The sequence below is a fragment of the Lonchura striata genome, chromosome 8 (genome assembly GCF_046129695.1).
Source record: "Lonchura striata isolate bLonStr1 chromosome 8, bLonStr1.mat, whole genome shotgun sequence".
Classification (NCBI taxonomy): domain Eukaryota; kingdom Metazoa; phylum Chordata; class Aves; order Passeriformes; family Estrildidae; genus Lonchura; species Lonchura striata.
This window is the reverse complement of record NC_134610.1, coordinates 24,443,422-24,468,759: the sequence shown is the minus strand read 5'-3', so window position 1 is coordinate 24,468,759 and position 25,338 is coordinate 24,443,422. Positions and strand designations below refer to the sequence as shown.

The following is a 25,338-nucleotide window of genomic DNA, read 5'->3' as shown; positions in this document are numbered from 1 at the left end:
GAGCATTGGAGAGCTCCTCAAGGTGCTGAGGACAGAAGGCCTCTAATGTGTGAGAGTTCCATGTAGTCTTGGAGATAATTCTGAAAACTCTTGTAACTGATCTTATTTTTACTTGAAGAGTTAAGCAAGTGCATCTGCCGTTGTCTTCATTTTTTTGTGCTCACCCCTGTAGGGAGGGTAGTGCTGGATCTTTCAGGGAGTAAACCACTCAGTATTTTTAGGTGCATTAGATCCACAGAAACCTGTCCATATTTAATGAAGTATCAAAACTTTTTTCACTGTGGCACTTTTACATCATGTGTCTTACAGCATTCTAAAATCATTTGTGTGCCTGTGAACTATAAATGTAACCCCTCTCTTCATTTTGTCTCATTCAGTCTTTTGCACTTTGCATATTTAATTCTTTTTCCCAGTTGTCTTTGTGGCATTATGTGTTCTCCATTTTCTTTGACAATTAGCAGTAACCTGGATGTTTTTGTTAGGATTTCCTTTTGGATGTAGAGGAACACTTCTCCAAGGTATTAGCACTGCCTCTGGTCTCTTTCCAGACCTACAAGAATATACTCAGCTCGCTATACAGAAGACAGCTGGAACAGAATATTTGGATAATAATTTGTAGTTCACTGATTAGTCCTTGCTTTAAAAGTTGTGTTTGAATGTATTGCTCCATTGCACTAAAAAGAAAGACTAAAGGTTTTTTCCCCTCACTTAGCAAGCCCATGGCAGCAGCAGCAGCATGAGCTTGTCCACACTCCTCTGGAAGGGTATTGCACTCTTCTGCAGGAGCCATCCCCTGTGTGAGAGAAAGCACTTCTCTGTAGCCTTCTTAACTTTCGCAATAGCCAAAATGAAGGGCAGTTCTCATTATTTTCCTTCCTCAAACTATGTGAAGAATTTTAATAGGAAAGTTACTAAGATTTGTTTTATATAGACCACTGCAAGTGAAATTAAAATTATTGCAGGGATAGGAACCGAGTGTTCTAAAGTAAAAATACTTCTCGAAATTTTCATTTTACAAAATTAAAAAAAAAATTCTGTATTACATTTTTCCAACTAATTATATAAGTGTTAGTAAGAATTACATGCCCTGCATTTAAAAAACAACTGAACAAATTCACTATTCTATATTGGATTTTCCAAAAGAGAAAACTGAGCCACTTTTCTGTTTCATTCTTTTTTTTTTTTCCCACTGCATTGTAATTTGTTAATTTTCTATCACAGCTTGGTTCCAGATCACTTTGCTGAAAGCTCTATTTTTGGTGTACTGGATTAGATGACTGTGGACAAGATGAACTGCACTAAACTCGAGCAACATCAGCAGCTGATGGCACTGTGTTGCCTAACACCTTCAGAAGTTTCTGCACTTGTGCTGAGTTGCCATAGCAATATCTGCCCACTGGTGGTGGACTTGCTTCAGAAGTTGCAATAAAAACTTCTGTCATACTAACATAATGACAGATACATTTGCCCACAGCTACACCAAGAAACTGGAAATTATTTTTGTCAGAAAAGTAAATGAAGCTTCATTGTGCTTCAGATCACAGGTATGTGTCTGTTTTGGGAAGGCCAACATTCTGCTGGTTTAGTCACTAAATATAGCCACATAAGTACATGAGAGGGGCCAGAATATTTCAATATTTGACACAACACGAGGATCAATTACTTGGCTAATGAGCACTCCCCAGGGAGAGAACCAGTTTTAATACTGTGTTTCTGCAACACCTCTCCTTTTGCCTCTTTTTGTTACAAAAGCATACTTTATTTCATTTCTTCCACTTGCTGCAAATATTTTTGATATCAACTCATTCTCATTCTTAAGCAGTTCAGATATTTGGAGATGATAAAGGAAAGAGAATGCTTGTGGATATGATTAAAAATTATCTTTTTCTTAGTTTTAAAATGTCTCTGAGTTCTGAATACTCATGAGTCCTTTACTTCTTCAGAGTCTTTCAGATACTTTACATGCTGAGTTGCAAGGCTAAGATTTTTCAGACCAGGTAGCAACTTTAACCCAGCAATAATTATTAGCCCATCTGTTTTGCTTCACTGGCCTATTGAGACAGGCAGAAAAAAAATCCAAATCACTGTTTAAGCAAAAGATGCTGGAGCCTTTACTTTGGATGCATGTTTCCAGATTTGTTTGGTTTAACTCGATAGATAAAGAGCTCTGTTTCCCCTCTGGTATTTGGTTTATCTGTTTAGCTTTCCTGGATTAAAATTCAATTTTAGTCAAATACTTGGATGAAATGATGCTTTAATTTGGTCTCCCTGACAGAGATTTTTCTTCCCTGAAGCAGCAACTGATTGTTTTTCTCAGTATGCTCTGTAAGTATCAGCACTAAGTGCTAACTGACCCGTGTTTCTCTCTTGAACCACAGTATTAAAATCTCCATTTAGAAAATATCATGTAGTCCAATTCCACTCTGCCTTAATTGCCCATAATTAAATGTGATCAGAGTGGGACCCTGTTTAAACAGACACAGCTTGGAATATTAACTGCTCTCTGATGATGTGTTTGCTTAGCAGTTTGCAGGCTATCATTCTGATTAATAAAAAATCTACTGTATCTATGGAAACTAAGTGTGGAAAATAGCTTTTACATCTGAGGAATGTTCAAGGAAAATTATTAGGTGGCCTTAAAAATGATAGCAGCTGTCTTCAGAGCAAAACTCAGGGCATTGCTGGTATAGAAAGGAATGTAGCAATGTGTGACATATAGGATCCTAAGATTTTAACTGCATTCCAGTCAAATATTATTTTAGCAAATTATATTTATGCAAATCATTGCATCTGTTTTGTTTTTTCTTGGTGCTTTTGTGACTTTCCATATCTTAACTGAGATGTCTCAAGAGATGATTTAAATAATATTCATTATTAATTCATTGCCTCTAGATTAACTCTGAAAGAAATTACAGTTTCAACATGAGGATAATAAACAGTATTTGCACCAAATTTTCCAATGCTTTTTTTCTTTTGGAGAGCCTTTACATGGAATTGTCTTCTAGCCTGGCTTCTTACTGTAGAATTAAGGAACCATGAATGTATTGTCTCTCTCTTTCCCATTTTATTTTTCCAGCAAAAGGTGTTGGCCAACAAATGACAATTGTAGGAGTTCTTATGGCATTAAAAAATCTATTTTTGAAGAGGTCTTTTTCTCTCAGCTTCTTGACTCCTAGAAGTTACTTGATGTGCTCAAAGTATTGGTAGGTCTTGCACGTTTGTCACAGCAAACACAGGAAACCTCTGCACTCTTTTAATGGCAAATAAAAATGGGTGACTGAGTTTCTGAGTTTACTCACCTCTGATCCTGCAGAGGGACACAGAAGTCATAATCTTCCTTGGCTATCAGGCTTCCATTCGTGTTATGAATGTGTCTTGGAGAACATGAACTTGATCCCATTTGGGTGAAGGCAAAATAAGATTTGCCCCAGGAACACACACTGCTTTCCAGCCACTAAATGGTGGTTGATCCAAGGGATGAGGTCAGTGCTCCTCTGGAGTAAATCCCTCTGACACACATGGAGAGGAAACACTGCCCTCAGCTCTGTAGACTTACTCCTATTGCAATCCATTGTGAAATTAACTGAGCTGGGAGTTGACTGGAATAAAAATCCATGTTTCCCAGGAGAATAACTCTGAACAGGGCACTTTTCCTGGAAAAAATGAAAGATTCTGAGGCATAAAGTGGATAGTGAGAACATTTTTTTAACAAGTTGCTGTGAATTATGAAAATGGCAGAATATTCAAATTTTCTAGTAATATATTAATATAACATTTGATATTTCATGTCCTTTATTTTATGCTGTTTCTAATGTGGAGTTAGGCCAAAGACCTTGCCTGGTGGTTTGATGAAACAAAATACTTAAATTGTAAGACAAAAACTCACCTAATTTTCTTACCTTGGTCTGCATTAAGCAGGATACAGATCTGAAATTCTGTGTCCACCACAGTTTCCAAAGGTTTTGGATAAAAACAATACAATGGAGCTTTTTAGAATGTGCACTTCATGGCATAGCTGTCCCAGCCATATCTGGCAGTCTTGGGTGATATTAAATATCAAAAGGAGGAAAGGTTTATTTAGGCAGAGGTGAGAGGGAGCCCAAAGCACAGTAGATAAGTCTTGGTAATGAGAGCAGAAGGGAACAGTTTTTCAATGGTTTTGGAGTTTGGTTTTTTTTGTTGTTTTTTTTTTTTTTTTTTTTTTCCAATAAAATACTGTTTTTCAGGGGCCAGTAAAAGCATTTGAGTATGATGCAAGCTGTAATGAGGTGCAAGAACAGTGCAATAGCAGAACCCCTCCTGGTGCTCCTGGTGAATTCTACCTTTGCTGATGGCAGGAGAGGCTGCAGGAGCTCTGCTGCAACTGTTTCCCTTTTAGACTCAAACAACTTGATTTTCATGCTTGCTCTGCTTCAGGGGAAAAGAAACCTCTTGAAGTAAAATACCTCTTGTGAGAGTTAACCTTGGGAGCTTTTGCTTGGATCCATCTTGTAAACAGAATCTGAATGTTTACACAGAGTTTTGTGGTCCTTAATTTGACCTGGCCTAGACCCCCTTGTAATTGCAGTGGATCAGTTAGTGGGGAACAAAAAGTGGATGAAAAGCAGGAATAAAAAGAAAATGTGATGTAACACAGAAAACTAAAACAGGCATACAAAAATAAACATTTAAGGTATGTCTCAAGATATATTTGAGGTGCATAATATTTAAAGATATAATGTAATATAATTGCAACATTAGTTGTCAAAGTATAAATGCCTGAACTTTTGAATGTTTTGATATTTTTAGAGGCCCATGTAGGGCATAAAACTTGATATTTTAAAACTGTTGTAGTGATGGACTATGAATGTTTGTTTACTTGAAAAGAAACTGAGCTTAGTTAGGGATCAAAGTGTATTGCAATAGTTCTAGCTGTATGTTCACCTTTTCACTTAGGTCAAAAGGACTGTTTACACACATTAAAATATTTGGTCAGTTAAACATTATTTTAGAATTCATGGGCAGCTGAGTTTGGAAAACATTATTGCAGAGGCAGTATAAAGTGATAGAACATCATCTGCAAAAGCCTTTGTAAAGGACTACACAGTGTTTTAACTGGCCATAAGGAGCAAAGTGCTCCTTAGCAGATGGTACAGCAGAGTTTTTCTTGAGAAAGATTTGTTTTGGTTTATTTCTATTCACATCCAGCTATGACAAGAGTTTGCAGGAGTGTTTCCAGATCCCCCATGTGAGTTATACCGTGCGTGCAGCTTGGAAAGTCCAATGTCTGCAAATGTGTCTGGATGTTCCAGACAATGTTGGATTGGGTTTGCTGTGGGATTCTCTTGGATGGACCCAGATTGAATTGCAATGAGTGAGACAGGAACTTGGAAAAACTTGGGACAATCCGAACACAGCATTTCTAGCACTGTAGATTTAAAGAAATCCAGAGAAACCAAGAAACAAACAATCCCCTCTGCATCCCCCCAAAAATTCCTCCCACCCAAGAAACTGAAAAACAGCAACAAAACCCACTCTACATGTTATGCATACCAGATAGCTGCAAAAATGCCTTTTCTGGTTGTTTTGGCATCATGATTTCCCTCTCCCTCTTTAAGCAACTTGCCAAGGAAAGGATAAAAATGTTAAATATTACACCAGCAAACCTATGATGGGACACATGCTTCATCTTCGCATACTGAAGGCATGGGGAGACTGAGTTAGGCAAGGCCTTACAGGCAGTGTATGACAAAAGAAAATCCTTCTCCAGATTCTCAGGTTGGTGTGCTAAGGGTGACACTTAATTCCACTGTGCCTATTACTAAATACATTTCTCTAACAAAATGGCATCACTGGTAACATATAAAAATTAAAAGATTAAGTATTTCAGAAGAATCTTAAAAAATCTCATGATAGGTTAATTGTATTTCTGTAACAATTTGCATTCAGAGACCAGAGTATTACTTAGGTTCTAGGAAAAGTTACGTTCTCAGTATATAAATAAAACCAACTGCAAATAAAATGGTACTTTTTTCTTTTAAATCTAGCTATGACCAACTTACTTTGTATAATATAATATAACATTGTAATATCAATATAATCCTTTCAGAAAAAATGAATCACAGCAATTCCAAGTTTAGGTCTCTATATCAGGGAGTATAAAGGAAAATTTATAAAAAGGTAGTCAGAATATATTCTTAGGATATCACATATATTCAACAAATTATTTCAAAACCTCCTATTTGTATGAATTTGCATCTGAATTAGAACAGTTTATAAATTTACAGTTAGTGTGATACTGAATTTTCACCTACCAAAGCCATTCTTTAAGATACCTTTTCTAAAAAAATGAAAGGCAGTTTGCTCTTCTTAGCTCAACACAGTGTTTCTCCAAGTGTAAGGGCCCCTTGATTAGAACATTCAGTATATTTCTTTTTGTATCCATGTAATTCAGAACAAATTATATCATGTTACATGTAATGTCATTAATAAATCTGTGAAGCTAATAAATCCAGCTTGTGTTTTGGAAAGGAGAACACTGCACTTCTTTCATTAAGCATATTTTTGTCAATGGAAGATAGATACAGAAATATCAGGATGGTTAAAGGGATAAGAGTGGTTAAACTTGTAGTGTTATTTGCGTGGCTGATGTTCATGGAGACAAATGGTTACAAAATCAGTTTTCTTACAAAATCACTTGACTTGAACATTATAGAAAGTTATTAAGAATAAAGAGGGATATTCTTTCGTGTTTTGTCAAGTAGATACATACAGGAATTATTTTAAATTTTTGTCACAGGCTTAACATTAACACTGTTGTCCTTACACCCAGTGAAGTATGCATGGCTTTAGTGGATATGTGAAAGAATAAAAAATCTAAAATTAATAAATTTTCTCATTGTAAACAGTACATTACAATAAAAAATGTACTTAAAAATAATGGGCTTGTGCAGAACATGCCTCTGTGTACAATTTAACAAAAACCAGAAAAATTATATTTTTGAGGATTACAAGTAGTTTTGGGATGATTGAGTGCAAGCAATTTGTAACAGGGGCTTGAGGTCTGTATTTACTGAAGTCAGGAGTTGGATTTGATCATCCTTTTGGGCCCCTTCCAGCTAAGGAACTCATAGGATTCCAAGGGGGCATGTTTCACCAATTTAAATGAGTAGGTGATCATGCAGAGAACAATGCACAATTAGACCTTGGAACATTAGTCCCCATTACATCCATGTCCTTTTAAATGCTACATTTCTGTTTGTGTAATACAGGGAGTGCTCCACAGCTAGAATATACAAGTGACTTTAATATAGGACATATTTTATTATTTGTGCTACCTTGCTTAAGTCAAGTTTTGCTCTCTGCAGCTGTTTATGATTTCAGACTTGATTTCCTTTGTCAGATTGTCTTTCTTGGATAGTATTAAAATGCTGCCAAATTACTTTTGCTGCATTACTTTTGCATAGATACAAAAAAGTCTCTAATGGTTTGTTAGGATGAGAAGTTAATCTTAGCTTTGCTTTGCAGTTAGATTTTTATGGCAGGAGCAGGGTGTTAGTTCAAGTCACATTTCCATGTACTATGTACCAAGAAAATAGCACATGGGTGATTTCTTGCCCCTGACTGTCATTTCTTACAGTATGCATCACTGAGTGGTCAGTTGGCATCATTAGTTTGTTCCCTTTTAAATTGTCAAGTGAGTATTAAATACCTCCTTTCATTAAACCTTAATAGTGTTGTGTTAACTAGTCAGAAGTCACAACTTCAGGGTGCTGGTACTGTTGAATTCCTGTATATCCTTGGCTGGAACTGCTGGAAAGTCTTCTAGGATTTTGGTCTGCATGATCACTGAACTTCCATGCTGTCTTTAAAATAAAAAAGAAGACTTTTGGAATTTTATCCAGTGGAACTTAGTTCTTTTAAAGAAAACACTTTTATTTTAAGACAAAATGAAGAATGTGCCAGCACATTGATTATTAAATAGTCTGCTCTGCAATTAAGTGTGAGCAAATGTTATTCCCATCTGTGGTCTTCACTGAAGACCAAATAAGGGACAACTTATATCTAAGAACATTTTGAATATGATGCATTTGCTGTTGAAAAGGCTGAGTTTATGGAACTTCTGTATTGCACCATTAGTATTTGGAAAACATGGAAAGTGTATTGAATAATGTAAATGAGACTGCAGAGAAGGAAAGGCTGACAACTCTGGAGTAAAATAAGCTTGAATATCAGCGTCCCATTGCTATGCTAGAGTGCATTTCATTTAATAGTTTTAAATCCCAAAGATTGTCTTCAGGATAAAGGTACATTGAATATATTCTATGCTTTTCTGTAATTTTATTCCAAGGATTCTACTCCTCTATGTTCCTTCCAGCTTTTAAATTCTATGTGACAAAAATGTGCTCTATTTATTTATATATAGAAAAACAAAAAGGCAGAAGTATAGCGTCTAATTTTAATGGCTCTCAGAAACATAAAGCATCTTCAGTGATACCTAAAATCGGTGAGATTTTATTAGTAATTCCCACAATCAAAGGTTTAGCTAAGGAGCCAGATTGCTGTGACTTGCACTAACATAAAATATTTGGTTTTTATATAGGAATTTTAAGAAGCACAATGTATATGTTGCATTTTCCATATAACAGAATTTTAAGAAATATTTTTTGTTCTTTGTCAACTGAAGAAGTGCCCAAGTTAGCTTCAGCTTCACTCTGCCTTACCTTGAACTGGTCTACATCTATGCTTTTCATTATTTGGTAATTCATGCATATTTTCAACATGTTTTATCAGCTGATGAAAAATCAAAAATATATTTTCTCAAATTTATTCTCCTGTTTACACTTTCTGTTCAGAAAATGGATTCTTAGTTAGAGACCAAATAACTGGTTTTTATATAATTAAATCCTAAATGGACTTATGTAAGAAGGACAAAAATCAAACAAGTAGGAGGGTAAAATGCAAAGATCTAATTTCTTTGAGGTTTCAGTTTGTAAGTTCGTTATTATTCTTGATGTTGTTGCTTTTAGAAAATGCCCAGTTTGATTAGAAACTTATTATTTAGTGAGTACAAATTCTTAATTGGAAAGTTCTTTTTAGACTTAAACTCCAGGGGTGTTTTTGGATTTTGAAAACAGGTTTTTTTTTCTTTTCGAAGACAGTTTTTTGGGTAAAATAATATCTGTGTTAGTGTGATCAGAGTGATGAATGTTTTGGTTTTGTCTCCTGTTGTTTGTTTTCTTTGTCATTGTCAGTTTATTTTTGCTTTGTTTCTTTTCAATTGGAGCTTCCCAGCATCTCTGTAAATTTTTTGCAACATCCTTTGGGATGCCGTTGGTTTATGGTGATTTTTGGATTATGTCTACTTTTACTTATGCTGAATCTGCAGCATGAATTTTGAACATGAACCTTACATGGTTTTTTTTTTTCCCTTTCAGTTTTAGTGCATTACAACAGATCTTTTTAAGCTGCTGTCTTCATCCAAGTGGCAGAAATCTTTACACAAAATGAAACAAAAAGCTGCTTTGGAAAGTACATAGAGATTGCAAGAAACTTGAGATACTACATACTTTAATATTTTTTAGCAAAAACATTCAATTTAATCCACCAGATACTTGCTATTAACAGCATGCGGAGAATAGGGAAAATCAGAAATTCTGGGCTAAATAGATTCCACAGAACAAAATACTTGTTTTTCATAAAAGGCACATTTGTTTGAAACTTAGAGCAGCGCCAAGCGTAATTTTATTGGTATAGCCCCTGGTGCCTTCCCTGGTGCTAGGTTATTTTATAGGGCACAGAGTGAAAGTTGGTCTTAATTTCTTATCTTCTGCATAATTTTGTGCCAGAAAGACAACCCTTTTATCCCATGTTGTTATCTATTACTTTTTCCTGGGCTTGATATAGACTATGTGATACCATGTATTTTGCATCCATAAAGATTCAGGGTGAATAAAAAACCTTCATCTACAATGGGTGATACAAAACTGTGTTAGAAAAGGTTTTAAAAGGGTTTACTTATGCTAACTCCCTGTCCTGATCTGTGTCTCACCAGATGCACAAATAAACAGTGAATTAAAAATAGGCTGAGGTTATCCCTAATAGCCTTTCTTGACTTCTGCCTTTATGGGCTAGCACTGGTCCCCTGTGTGTTGCCCCTGCCTTTCTTCCCATCAGCCTCCAGCTGCCAAGAAACCCCCATGGGGAAACCCTTAAAGGGTGGCTGCTGTCATCATTCCAAATCTACAATTTTAAAGGAGATCGATTGCTTCATGTCTGAAATGGCTGGGCTTTGATGTCTGAAAAAGTAATCTGGGAGATAACCTGCTGGTGTTCATTTGCATTCAGTGAAGACTATAACCCAATTTATAGAACAGATCTTACCAAGCAGATCAGGCTTGTTTTTGAAACTCAGTCTCAGTTATCATCTTCCTAAATTTCACAATTTCTTCAGGAAATCTAAAATTGTGTGTTTTGTCTTCTTTTTATTCTCCTACTTTTATGAAATGTCCTCCTCCCCTCCCCCCAAAAAAATCCAAACAATCAAAGACAACACCTCAAGCAAAATGCAACCAAAAAAACCCCACAGAAAACATGGAAAACAAACCACCACTCACATTACTTTGGCTTTTGGTAAGGTAACATGTAATAAAAAAAATGTATCAAGATTGAAGATCCAGATTTAGGAATTTGTTGTAATGTGGGAAGAATTGCTTTTATCTGGTAGTAATTGTACAGGACACTGTTGAGAGATGACATTGATCCTTGTTAGGACAAGAAAAAGGTGTTTGCCTTCTCTGTACTCACTTTAACTGTGTTCAATGATTTTGGTAACATAGGGCATATTCATAGTCCACAAAGGGATTGCATGTATCTATTTTTCTATCTTTCAGATGTTCCCTTCTAAAATACCATATTGTAATACACAGTCAGCTGTGGTGTTCTTACACACAGAAATTTAATTTAAAGGTATTTATTGATTAACGAGGTAAAACTAAGGAAACATGTGTAAGCAGGTTTTTCACTGATGAGCTCTTCCTTTTTTCACTGATCAGCTTGAAGGCCGTGGGTGTGTTGAAGAACCTGATGCTCTGAGCGAATTAGCAAAGTTTGGGGTTTTTTTTGCATGATTCCAAGCTTCTAGTCTCTAAGGAGTAGGAAAGAATTTCCAAAAGTTCCTGAAAATGGATTTTATCTTTAAAGTTTTATTTTGGGGTATACTTATTTGTTTAACAGTTATTCCTATGAAGGAAGAAGTTGAGGATCTGAGAAGAAAATGGAGAAGGAGAAGGATTTTATTATGTGCTTGGCAGTTTTTATGGCATGTTTTTACATGCTGTAATTAAAAAAAAAAGAAAATAATAGAGCATGTGTATGTTTCATTACAAGTGGAAAGTAGTTACCCTTTCAGATACTTACAAGTAGATATCATTGGAACTGTACAATTGCATACTAATGAGGATTAATGAGCTGTTATCTAAGTTAGTATTTAATTGATTTGGCTAAATATCAGTTTGTAGGAATAAATGCAATTTTTTTTCATGCAAGTAATGATTTTTGCATATGCAAATATATATAATTGGAACTGTGACAATCTCCAGTAAATTCCACTGTGGTCTTTTGTGAGATTATAGAAGCCTCTGCCAAGTATACTTTCAGATAATTTTTCTGAGTGAATTTGGAACCTAAGATTTCCCAAGAAAACTTCAACTCGTGCAATTTCCTGCCAATTTTATGAAGTCAGTAACAGGGATAAATGAAGTCCACTTTGATATCTATCATAAAAAGTAGTAGAATACTTTTTAGTAGCAGTAGAATAGAGAATTTCCTCAGCTTGGATTTTCGTTCTCTATTTATCTGCCTTGCTTATCATGTCATACATCTCTCTTTAGTAGTAAGTACACTTTCACCTCAGCAATATATCAGAAGTCATCAAATTTTAACACAAAGCAGGTGTCTAAAAAAAAAAAAACAAAACCAAAAAAAAGCCTTCAAAAGAACTTTGATCTCTCTGCTGATACTACTTGGAAGGGCACAAACCCTGCTCATGGTAAGCAACATTCAATAAACTCTTGTCCCAAGCCAATTTAAGATATATTTTATCTATCCTTAAAGCTGTTTACAGAAAAACAGAAACCATATTTGGTTAAGTTACTTTTTATTGTCGTCAGTAGGTAAGTTCAGTCAGATGGGTCAGAATCTGCAGAAGGCATTACTTTTACTAAAGCTTCATCGAAATTAAATTTGGAGTTTGAATCAATGCCCAGGAATGATGTCAGCTATAGCAGATTAAATTTGCTAACGTCTCTTCATTTTAATTGTGTTTTTAAAACAAAGCAGATAATTCTTCCAGGCTTTTGCCTTTTACTGTTTTCAGCGTTTGTTTGGGCTGAATATTTTGGGTTATTGAATATTAAATTTTAAATCTATTTTGCAGTGCCTCTGCATACAAAAACATCAATTTAGTAGACACGTTTCAAGAATAATTTGTAAGTAGTAAAATATTCAATATTTTATCTTTCTTTTGCATACTGTCATAGTTGTTGTTTTATGTTATGGAGGAATGAGTAAAGGGAAAGGCAGAGAAATAATTACTGATGTGCAGTATTGTATGTTACTTATCCTGAAAAATAAGATACACAAAATAGTTCTTGAAATCCTTTAATATTAAAACCACTATATAACCTATAGGAAAATAGTTAAATAATTCAGTTTTATGCCTCTGATAGTATTGTGTATTATTTTGCATTATTGTAACAAGATAGTTTTGCTTTTGTTCTATCTGGTGATATGCTTATGGTCTGACTACAGCCTGAGAATTGCTAGCCTTTTTATTTGTATACTATGTCACATTAATAATGGTTGTAATTATTTTTATACTTAATCTGCTAAAAACCTTAATAACATAATAAAATCAATTGCATCCTGCAGCAATGAATTCTGCAGGTAAATTGTATTGTCTATATCCTGCTGCTGAAAACAATGTGAAGTGTTCAAATTTCAAGTAATTGGAAATGAAAAGTCTTAATTTCCTGGAGTAAGCTTTCTCCACAGTGGCAATACTTTGCTGTATGTTAGAATCCTAGAGCCCAGTTTTAAGTGCAAGGGAACTCTGGAGGTCTTGCAGTCAGACATGATAAAGGTACTTGGGGATGTGTCCAGCTGAGCCATGAACACTCCTAGAATGGCAGTTCCACAGCCCCAGTACTAAATTGCTCATAATGAAAGTTCTTTTCAAAATATTGCATTTTCCAGTGGTGAATTCTTCTCCCAATGCTGGAATTTCTCATGTTTCTACTTGCCTATTACCTCTTGTCTTATACATGTGCCTTTGAGGATTATCTGCCTCCATCTCCTCTCTGTCCTCTGACTAGGTGCCCACAGGTGTATCTGGGGAGCAATAAGGACTCCCCTGAGCCTCTTCTACTATGGGTTCTCCTGTTCCCTCAGTATTTCATAGATGATAGAGAGCAGCCTCACAAGGACCTTGTCGGGCTCTTTCAGCACCCTTGGATGCCTCCAATCTCACGGATTCGCTTATGTCCAAATTAATTAAGGGATTCCTTCCTTTCATCTCTTAAAGCAAGTACTACTTCACTGCCACAGTTTGTGCTAGGAGGCTTAGGGGCTTGGAAACCCTCAGGACAAGCAATTACCTGGAAAAGTAAAGTGCTCTTTTCTATTATTTTTTAAATGCCTTCCACACAAGATACTTGGGAGTCTTTACCATCCCTTCTTTTCCACTTCTCCAGATCATATCTTCACCTGTGTGTGCACTTTTCTTTCACCATTGCTAGTAACCATCCCAATACTGTGAGAATTTCTTGGCTTAAACCAGACAGCAAGGCAAGGGGAATAGGTTGCCATTCTTGCAGAAACCCTGGTTGACTAGCTTGCACCTATGTACCTCTAGTCTATCTTTTTTTATTGTGGGATATTGACAGGTGAGGATTTGCTGGTGTATAATGCTGAAATAAAGAAGTACAAAGGCAGCCTTTATCCTACTGTTGCATCCTTCTCTCTCCAGACTTTCCATTATGAAAAGGTCTTTATGTGATATGAACTCTTATTTTGTAAAAATATTAGACATAATGGTGTTTTCTGGTGTGAAAAATATCAAGCAGTATGTTGCTGATGCCAGAAAAATATTTGTTAGGTTTCCTAATGTAATTAATCTTTGATCTCAGAAGTGGTACGTGAGTACTGTTTCACTCTCTTAGAAAAGCAAAAACAATGTTGGTCTGACATCTGAAGACAAGTATAAGATGAAATCTTTTCTTCTGTTCTTATACTTGTGCTGCTATTTTTTGTCTTGTATACTTGTCATAGCACTTGGATAATCTATATTTCTTCTTGTTTGTCTATTTTTCTTCTGTTTGCCTCATGATTTAATATAATTGTCCACACCAACCCAAGGTATTTATGACATTCCAAGCATCAGGTACAAAGTTCTCAGGTAACTTCTAGCTGCTTTTCTATACTCACCTTATACAAGGTGAGTATATATTAGAACTCTCTTAGAAATTATCCCCTGCTCAATTTCTCTGGTCTTCTTTATCAAGACTTCTAAGAGACAGGGGGAGTTGTATTAAAAAAAATGTTCCTGTGTACATAAAAATTGTGTAAACCTCTGCTAATTTTAGCAACTCTTGAGCAATCAGCCTCTCTAGCCCCAAAATCTCTTTTTTCTTCAGAACTCGTTAGTCATACAACTTGCTCAAGTTTTAACTGGTTTGGAAAGATGCCATGGCACAGCAAAGTTCATGGTGAGGAAATTTTACTCTGACCACACCATTTGCACAGCACTTGAGCAAGATTTTAGCACTGGATATCTGCAGAGGGGATGTTTCTTTTCCTGCTTTATTTTGTGCTCTGCTGCAGCTTACATTTTGACCCCAGAAGTGGTCTCACTTTCCCTGAGAGTGATTTGGCACTGTAACCTTTTTATTTCTGACTGAGTGCTCTTCTGTGAGTGGAAAGCAGGGTTTGTGGAGAACTGCTTTACTGGTCAGCTGAATGGGAGAAGGAATAACACTTTGCCCAGCTGGGAGGTGCTGGAAAGCATTGCTGCTCAGGGTCCTGTGTCACCCAGCAGAGCCATGGCAGATACCTGTCTTCTGAAATGTCATGAGACTCATAAACTGCTTGCAGCAGTTCCTGTGACAGTCTCACTCCAGAACTGTGTAATTTTAAAATACCCATACCCGTGACAGAAAAGGATCACTTTGTAATGTGAGAGGTCTAGGCTTCCTCCTAAAAATCCCCATAGCCAGTAATTTTTTTCATAAAACTGCATTGTTTATCTTCAGTTGCACTTGCTAGTAGACTTCTATCTTCACATAATGCAATTCAAACTTTTTGAATATATCTAATATTTTTGCAAAATTATTTTCTCTATGAAATGCAGTCTTTCACTGAAAGCTTTGTTGTATAATTATAGGAAAGCATAATTTTTACAATTCTGTGAATAATGCAGCAATGATTCAGACAGATTTTAAACTCTGTAACGCCTGATCAATGTTTAGGAATAGATCTATCTTCTAATATGGCAATGATAAGCAGATTTCAGTTTAAGAGGCCACAGGAACCAGTCAATGTTTTCCAAATTTGAGGACCAGTATGTAATATGTAATTTGGATACTGGGAAGGTTTTGGTATGAAAAAAAAAAATCCTTGTGCTGACAGTTTTCCCCATCAATTTAATACTTCACTCAACATTTAAGGTGTTTAAAAACCAAAACATGGAAAACATCTTGCTGAAATTGAGGCTGAAATTCAAACTATGTTAAGAAATGGCTTTTTCAGCTGCCCTTAGATTTCAGATTCTGTAGCAATTCCCTGAAGTGTGGAGGTTTGAACCGACTAATTCTGAATCTGGTATTATTGTGCATATTCTAAGATGTACAGAACTGCACCAAAAGTCCAGGCAATACTTGGCGTTATGATGTGGCATTGTCTCAAAGAGGGTGAGACTCCTTGCCATTCTTCCCTGAAAGCTGATCTGCAATTAAGGTTTTGAAGCAGTTCTGTGTGGGGTGGAATGATTTGATTCCACCTCCTTGGGGCAGCTACTAGTGGAAGGTTTCTGTCCAATGAAAATAGCTATAGTCAGGGTAGATTCCCAAGCTTGTCTCTTTAGTTTGAGATGAAAAGACATTTTTCTCTGCTGGCATCTACTGTTATAATATTTTATAAATATCAATAAACATTTTATTGTTGCTGTAGTCCTTGTGTCAGTAGTGTTTAGCAAAAGGAAATTATTTTCTTGTTTTCTTTGTGGAGTAGCTCAAAACGATTGCTAGAAAAACCTCTTTTAGACAATGATTAGCTGAAATGTTGTTCTATATCTACACATCTTTCCAGCATGGATTATTTATTTCCTTTATAGCTGGTGTAGTTCAGTGGGTTAAAAAGGCAAATGCTTTGTCATATCTAAATTTACCATTTCCTATTGTGTGGTATTCCATATTCTTTCTTTCGCTAGTTACATGCAAATACCAATAACTTGGAAGTTAAGAGTTTTTCACAGTTAACCACAGCTTTTGTGTTCAAATGACATTTTTACCTTTCCTCTACCTCTTCTGTACATGATTATCAAAAGTAGAGCACCTCCTAAGGGATTAATTGAATACATCTGAATTGTGATGAAATAAGCAATGGGCTCTTGTAGAAATATAAAAAAATAAAAGACTTTAAAAAGTGCAAAAAGGCCTCAGAAAGTAGACATAAAGATAAGAAAGGCTGGGAAATTTCTAAACCTTCTCATAGGAAGCTAGGAAGTTAAGAACCAAGTAAACACATTTATATTTATCATAAGGAACAAGAACTTATTGATAGTGCAAGATGTGAAAAGCCCTAAATATATGCTTTACAAAGATAGAAAATTTTCAGTCTTAAATAATGAATTATTGTGTATTGTTTGAGGTTCATAGTACTTTTGTTAATGTTAAATCCATGTGGGACCTTTTCTTATTGGTTAGAATATAATGACTTTGCATCTTCTCTTTGATGCTGTTGATTCAAAGAATATGTAGAAAAAGGCTTTACATAAGCTGCCATCTTGTCTGTGATCTGGATTTGCATGGATGTTGTTATTTCCCTGTAACTCTTGCTTTTTGGTTGCATTATACAGATGAAGATAATAAATCCTAAGTCTGCAACCAGTCAGGGTCCCTTGCCATTTGTGAGACATGGACCGAACCAGCAGAGGTTCTGATAAAAGGAGCCCAACTAGTCTGAAACATCTGTATTTATATTAGAACTGTTTGCTCTTCACTGTGGGGGCAGTCTTGCCCTTTTGGCATTGTTAGGTATCAATCTTATGTTATTATGAAGTCCATCATCATTCTTGTGATTGTGGCAATTTCAATCCCTCTTATTTCCATGCTGATGGCAGTTCTAGATCAGTCTCCTCTCTTTGCAAAAATTAGCATATTAGTTTTGTAGCTGTTTCTTAAGGTGTTCTTAAAAGCTACTGTTTGTTTCATGAATTTTACGCCTCAATTTCAATTGATGCTTTTCAATACCAGCCAATTCATTCCAAGTAAAGAAGTTAAAAGTCACTAATCATTAAAAAAATCTGTAATCTCTATTTTCTTTAGTTGTTCTGATTGCCCTCTGATATTGTATGAGCTATGTGCAATTGCTGTTTCCAGAAAATGTAATCCAATTGTCATGCATCTCTATAGTAATCTTTTCTTTCCTGAAGTACTGCAATTAAATACTAAAAAGCTATAAGATAGTCACTTTTAAAGGGAAGTAAGACTGAAGAATATTTCAAAACTGTTTTGTACCTACCATTCTTTCTTGTTCTACATCTGTTATTTTCCCCTGTGTGTGCAAGAGTTATCTTTTAGCTCAAATTACCAGTGAATGTCTGCTGACCAGTTTAAATATACCTAGGGAAAGATGTAAATGCCATCTGATCATCTGCCTTACAAAGCAGGTCAAGATGTCTAATCACCCTGCCTGGAACCACTTTTGTTTCATTTCATTCACTGACATGCAATACACTTTCTGTTGAACGTTTGGTTTTTTCTTGATTGACTGCTGTTTGCTTTCAAACTTTGGTTCTAAAGCCTCTTTCCAGGTCCAGCTGCTCAAGACACACTGTGTTTATCTCATTCTGTTTTTTCTACTTATGATGCAGTGGCAAGTTTTCATCTACAGTTCTTTTTTTTCAGATTATCCATGTATTACATATCTTGGCAATTATTCATTTTTTGCTATCTCTCAATCTTCTAGAATTTGTCAGATTGTTTGACTCACTGAATTAAGTGAATGATTCTCTGATTCTAAATTGAGTGTAACATCATATTCAAAGTAAAATATAGATGTGCTTAACAGAGTGCCTGGACATGCAGATTTTGTGGACTGCAGCGAGGTCAGGCATGGGTGCAGATTTCAGACATCTCCCTTAATAAACCTGGCTTTACCTGGCACTGAATTGGTCTGTGACCGCTCACACACAGTAATGACAGGCTCTGGTGCTGGTTGCTTCTAATATGGGCCAGTATTGAGCAATCAAATGTGATAAGCTCTTAATGTGTCATAGGTAGGCTTGCAGATATATATCTATTTGTGCCCTGAGCTTTTTAGCTAATTTGCTTCCAAGCCTTTGTGGGTATTTGTTTTCATTTTTAATTGACTAAAAGCTTTGATAAATCTGACACCATCTTCATTACCAATATGACAGGATGTACACATAGCAAACAAAAGGTTCTTTTTCTCCTTGCTAAACTTAAAGTTGGTACTTGAAGGACGCATAAATGAATATACATATTTTAGTAATTATATAAACAAGCCTGAAATACAGTAAATCAGATGTAGCAAAAAATACTAAAGTAAAAAGAAAGGGGAAAATGTTCCCTGTTTGGTCTCCTTATATAGGTCATCCAAGTAAGCACTGTTAATAGATCAAACCCAGCTCTTTTGCCTACTTAATTGAGTAAATGCCAATACACTGTGTAGACCATATGCATAATATAGAGTTGCTGTTGCTCAATTATGTAACTGTACTGATTTTCTTAATATATTCTGTGGAGAATCTAAAAAACTAAGATTACTGTAACATCAGTATTTTGCCATTGACAGATTGCTGGAGACCTATCTATTTAAATAAAGTTCATGAACTTTAATAAGACCAAATATTTCTTCTTCCTCTGCTGCGCTTCCTGTTGATTAATAATTCAGATATTTGGACATTGCAAACAAGCTGGAAACTCTGTGCAAAAGAGGATTGCATATCACAAATGAAAATATAATAGAATATGAAGAGAGCAAAAGGAGGCACAAAGAACACTGACGAACAAACCATTCCTTTTCTGCAAGGGTGGAATTTGAGTGATGTGATCTCTCTGCTATCTTAGGTTCTGTTCACAAAGCACCATGTAGCACTTGAGTCCACTGGCAGGCAGTTCTTCAGTGGTTTAACTCTGTTATTTACAATGCTGTTGAACTCTGTCTTATCCAGCAAATAAATGCAATGCTTTACCTACTTAAAATTAAATGTGTATTAGTGCTTGGCAGAGCAGGGCCAGGACATGCAGCATGCAAATCTAGTACCACTAATTACAAGAAATCTGTCTTATCTTTTTGAGGATTTGTTTTGTTTTGTTTTCCCTTATGTTTTTTGTTTCTTAATTGCTCTATGGCTCTCCTGTGGTTCCACCTCAGGGAGGTTTATGTTGTCATGTTTGGAAGCAAGGGTATTAGTTTGACAAGTCACCCTGCAGGTCTCTTGATACTTTGTTATTTTCCATGTGTCACGAATTATTTGTTTTGAAGATTAATTTCAAACAAAACTGTGTATTTAATTTCCCTCCAGGAGCAGAGAATGTCTTTAAAATAAAGCTCTTATTCTCCTCATCAAAACCTGCATGATGCTTTTCCTCTTCTTATAGCTAATTAACTGGTGTAGCTGCAGGATTTTCCCAGTTTCAAGGTAAGTTGTTTTCATTGAAATTGTGTGATATTAGCATAACTGTAAAGGTCTGTCAGTAGTCAATATTGAAAAGGCAATCTGATTTCTTTATTGGTTCATATATTTTAAAATTATTTATTTGCATTGATATTACTACTGGAGTGAATTACGTCAAGATGAAAGAAGATCTTAGTTTAAATTTTCCTTAAGTGTAGCTTCTTATCTGAGGATTGTGTCACTGGGAGAGTTTTCTTATTACCATAATTAAGGGTGAATAAGTTAATTAGTCCTGTTTTAATGTGTCTCCATATTGGCTAACGGAAGTGTGTATTGACTTTAGTACGGAAATTTTAAGCTGAAATCTAAAAACAACAGAAAAAACTGTGGACAAAGTGCAAAAAATATTTTTTTTTTTTTTAGGAGGAAGATGGACTGTAACAACTAGTTTCTGGGACTGTAGCACAAGTAATGAATTAGGTAGGACAAGAATAGAAAGCTGGTTCAAGAACAGGAAGTGGAAAGAAGAAAACTGTGAAGGATAATTTTTCATTTCAGATGCTAGCCCTCTTGATTGGCCTTGCTTTCTAAAGTAGCTGCTCGCAGTTTAGTATTCTGTATCCTCTTTTGGCCTGTTTGTTCTGCAGGGACAGAGGTGAGTGTGTCTGGGCAGGTCGGGCTGGCTGTAGCTCTGGCCCCGTTCAGCTGCGCGGTGTGCGGCCGTGCCAGCAGCACGCTCCTGTCCCTGGGGCCCGGCAGCACCTCGGGAGCCAGAGGAAGGATGGGGGCTCAGCTGCTTCATTCGCTGAGCCTTATTCACAAAAGCTAAAGGGAGGAAAGGTCTCTCTTTCCCAGTGCTTCCAAGAGGGCTTTTTGTTCATGTTTTCCAGATAACTTAAAAGTTGTTCTTTTGTTTTAGATGGTTTCTGTTTCCCTAGGGAACTACAGGACATGTTCTGGAAAATTTATTGTTTTCAGATGCCTTATCTATCTGTTTTTTTTTGTTTCCTGTGCTGCCTTTACTTTTCAGAGATACAATTTCATCCTTTGGTGTCTTCTCTGTCAATGCACAGGATAAACTTTTGGAGTAAAGGCCGCTGTGTTTGTCTTTTGCTTAGGCCATGCTGGATGCTTCTGCTGTTGGAATTTCTATTGTTGTAGTGCCAGAGTCCTTCAGGGAGCCGAGGTTTTACAATTTTCCTTTGTGGAGTTCTGGTGACATTAACAGGTGTATCTCCATTTACAGGGATACAGTTGGGCAGTTTGCACCTTCCTTCCTGAAGGATATTGCCTTCTCATTAGTTTTCTCCAGTAAATCAAATCTTCAACTACTGAATTCCTTCTGAGAGAGAGAGAACAGCTTGAAAACACCACTTTTTTTTTTTTCATTGTAGAATTGGGCAACAAGAGCTGGAAATACTTTTTGAGGCCCTTAAAATTCCACACCATCCCTGGAGGTTTATGTGGTTTCTATAAATACTTAATTTCTTTGCTTTGCTTCAGATATTTGGCAGTTAAAAGGCAGGGAAGAGCCCAGATTAGTGTGAGATGTTCTTATTAATTATTCCATGGAAGGATATTTATGCTCTTTCTTACAAACTTTGGTTGGACTCCATGCAAAACAGGAGTGGAAACTTTGGAAAGTTTTAAGTTGTTCAGAGGTACTACCGCTCAATTTGACTGAATAAATGCCTTATGGTTTTTGAAAATACATATTTGTATTTTTTCTTTTTTGTCTTAATATTTTAAAATTGTAAGTGATTTCACGCATTCAGTGACTGTTTTTCAGAAATTATTAGTGAATTTTATGGGACTGACTGTTAATCGTCTGAGTCTGGAAGAATTCAGTGAAAGTCTGGAAATTAATAGCAGTTTAAAATTCTGTATATCTTAAATCCATGGAAGCAAATGAAATGGACTGTTTAATTATCCACCTGAAAGCAGCATGTAAAAGATGCAACTCAAACTGGTTTATAACTCTCATAGGGTGTAATTTAGCTCTATAATGTGCATAAAAGTTGCCATAGAGAAACAAAATTGATTAGGAAATTCCAAAATGTTAAGATTATTTCAAAGCTGCAAGCCCCATTTTTATTTTCCTGTGAGAACCTGAGTACTTTCTGCCAATTGCATCACACAGGAACACTCATTATCTCACTCCACTGCAGAATTTAATGCAAATAAAGCTGTTTAGTTAAAGCCATACTGAAATATTCCTCCCTCACCCTTAGGCTTCTTCCAGTCACCATCTGAGGATGCTCATCCTCACTTTTCCAATGTGGACCCAAAGCTCCTTTTCCCAACTGGCAGTGACACCAGTTGCTGACAAAGCTGACACATTTATTCCCTCTTGGCACACTCCTCTTGCCTGGCTTCTTGCACCGCTCTTAGTCTGATTGAAACAAACATGATCACTGGGACAAGTCTGGGGTATATTTGATTATTTGGCTGCTGCTTCAGAAATGAAGATTTTTACTCACCAAACAGGACAGGTGCTGTTTTCAGAGTGGAGAAGCGCTCTGCAAACCCAAGTCTGTGACTGAGCAAGCACCAAGGAAATCCCCTCCTCTGCCCTCTCCAAGCCCTGACTTTGACTGTACAGAGAGGTTCTCAGGTTTGCACTCGGAAGGCAGAGCAGGCAATCTGCTGCATGGCTCATGTACTGATTAGTCCTCAACCCTTTTGCTGTTTGTATGCATTTGTTTTTTTGCTGGCAGACACACAGAGTTCAGCATCAGATTTTGACACACACATGCTGCTGTCCCGGAGGATTCGCAGAGCGGGCTGTCTTGCAGCTGCTGTGTTTTCCACCAGTAAAATTGACAGTTACCTACTGTGTGGAGTTGCTAGGAGAAGGTGAACAGTCATCATTACAGCATATTCCTCCAATAACAACCTGTAGCGCTCACTGATTTCTCTTCTGCAGGGAATTTAGATGTGTCTTTGCTACTGACTTAGCATTTGTGCAGTCATATTTTTATTGACAGGCTGGTAGATATTTATTCAATAAGAAACAACTCAGGATCAGCTAAAGAGAGGAAAGCTCTGGCATTTGAACATACTCTCTTTTTGTAGGGTGATGTGGCTGATACTGGCATCTACCATCTGCTTTCCTATTGCAGCCTGTTTCTCCAACCTGCAAAGCAGAAACCAGCCTTTCTTTCCTTCTGGATTGTTAAAGCCATTCACATTTATTCTGCATGGCAATGAATTATAGTCCATTTTAAGGACTCTTTTGTGCTTCTGTGTGTATTTCTACAGCAGAAAAAGTGCATGAGAAAGGAGCTTGAGCAGTCAGTAGTATAAGTAGCAGGCTCTCCCGTATGGATTAGACTTGTGAGGTCAGAGGAGCTGTGTGTACTTGCTCTGTGCTTGGGGGGGGAAGAGTGGATTTGTCTGTCAAAGTGAATAGCGATTCAGGCAGGATCGTCCCTCAGCTGTTGTAATTCTGATGTGTTTTGCTATGACAGCAGCTACTGCCTAACATGCGTGGATCTTCTGAAATTTGTAGTGGACTAAGGACTGCTTTTACTTGCTGCTGAGCCTGACTGTAACTGTATCGCTGTAGGACAATAACGATGGGGGCTCGAGCGACAGAAACAACTCGGGAACTGGAAAGCGCCTCTGTACAGTACCAAATAGGAGGACATGCAGAGAAAATGTGGCAACGACTCAAAGGAATGTGAGTAGCTTGTCTCCTTGGCTTTTGTTCTGTTCCTTGGGAAAGATAATTTTCTTCTGTTTGTTAAAATGTGTAATTAGCAAACGGGAGAGTTATCTTTAAGCTGTGATCAGTATTTGCTCCCACAATACAGTACATTGTTCTGGTTTACAATGGTACTTAAATTAATGTCAGACTCTCCATCAGGTTCAGTCATCTAATTTAAAAGATGTATAATAAGTGAGAGCTATTATCCAAATTGAAATGCAGGTAAGTCCTTCCAAGTTAGCACTTCCATATCACTGATATGATTTTTAAAATGTTATCTTCAGAATCAGCATTTCTGGAGCTTTTCATCATTGTTGTCAGTATGTATGGGTAAGTATATTATTGCAGTTCTATAGGAAGAACTAATACTTTGCATTTTAGACTGAAGGTAAAGAAGTCTATATTAAAAGGTGCTTAGCTATTAGAAAGCTGCTGTGTCTGGTTTTTGTCAATTATTTTGGTGTTCAATAATGCTAGAAACTATTTGAAGGAATATTTGAGGGGACTTCTGTGTATCTGCTGTGTCTAATTCACTGCTCTCAAATGCAATTTTCATTTCAGTGCAAATGATCGGTAAATAACCATCTGCAACCTGTCAGAGAGAAAGTCTATCAAACTAGTGCATCCTAAACCCCTGAAATGTCAACATCTCCTTTTCAGTATTTGCCAGGTTTTTGATCTGAAAGCTGATGTCAGGATGTTACAAATAAATACATGTTACACTTCTTGAAGCAAAGAAATGTCACTATTGTTTTTGCTGGGAAGATTTGTAATCCTGTGTTTCTAAAGGTATTCCACAGATGCTATAAACAGTGCCTCAGCTATTGAAAGTAAACAGGTTATTTAAGTGTGGAGGATCAGATGTGTTGGATATGGCACCGCCTGTTACCCCTGTGCATTGGGTAGAGACTGAAACCGGCTGTGGGGAAGGGGATTTCCACCATCTGCTTTCTTTAAAGAGAAATTGGTTTGCTTGATTGGAAAGTCACTTCTCAGGTGTGGCCAGGGATTTATCATAACTTCTTTGTGATATGCGTATTTGCTCTGAATCCTATCATCATCCTGTTTAAGACACTTCGGGAAAAGAACTTCAAAAAAAGATCTTCAAAGTGTACACAGCAGAGTAAATATTATGACTATTTGATGAAGTCTCACATTTTGCCTCTGAGTTTCTGCTACCAAAGTCCTCCATCAATTTGTGCAGATTTACATTTGTGTAGGATCTTAGCTGCCGTTTTTGTTCTGTAAGTTCTCTGTTACAACTAGACTTTTGGGTTGAAATGTTTCCTTTCAGCTACTTCTGGAATGGTACCATTAAACAAACTAATGCAAATAACTAAACATTGATGATACTCAGTACTAGAGCTCCAGGAAATAAGGTTTATGCTTCTTTAGGAGTAGTTAAAATGATATTTGGAATTTGTGATGTATTGATATAAAATGGAGCTTACCTGTTTGGAAATTACATACCATTCACAGGTTGGTGCCAACCTCATTATTGTTGTGACAAGATGACGCTAAAATACTTGTATTTTTTAAAAAAACAGGTTATATCATTAGATATGTGCTCAGCTGACTGTTTTTCAGACTTACCAATGGTTTTATTTTAATTATTCACGAGTCAATTAGAAATTGCCAACTAGTCGATATTATGAACATTGTATGGGAAAATTTCAAAGAATTGAAATTTTCGGAGCAGATTTTTGGACTCACTTTATAGTATAAGCATCAA

At 36.4% G+C, this 25,338-nt stretch overlaps 2 protein-coding genes across 6 annotated transcripts in view; one reads left to right on the top strand and one right to left on the bottom strand.

Annotated features, from left to right (window-relative positions):
- DNAJC10 (DnaJ heat shock protein family (Hsp40) member C10) overlaps positions 1 to 3,504 on the bottom strand; it is a 58,331-nt gene extending 54,827 nt beyond the window's left edge. Inside the window, exon 1 of the mRNA XM_021531319.3 lies at positions 3,300 to 3,504. The gene's annotated coding sequence lies outside the window, so the exon portion shown is untranslated. The remainder of the gene's footprint in view (positions 1 to 3,299) is intronic.
- Positions 3,505 to 12,448: 8,944 nt separating this feature from the next.
- The window catches only part of PDE1A (phosphodiesterase 1A), a 152,622-nt gene continuing 139,732 nt past the window's right edge, over positions 12,449 to 25,338 (top strand). Inside the window, exons 1-2 of one of the 5 annotated variants that reach the window (XM_021531327.3) lie at positions 12,449 to 12,467; positions 23,466 to 23,579. In XM_021531327.3, the coding sequence (XP_021387002.1) occupies positions 23,476 to 23,579 (104 nt within the window). In that variant the 5' untranslated portion in view covers positions 12,449 to 12,467; positions 23,466 to 23,475. The other 4 variants (XM_077785108.1, XM_021531325.3, XM_021531322.3 and 1 more) reach the window with 4 other exon arrangements.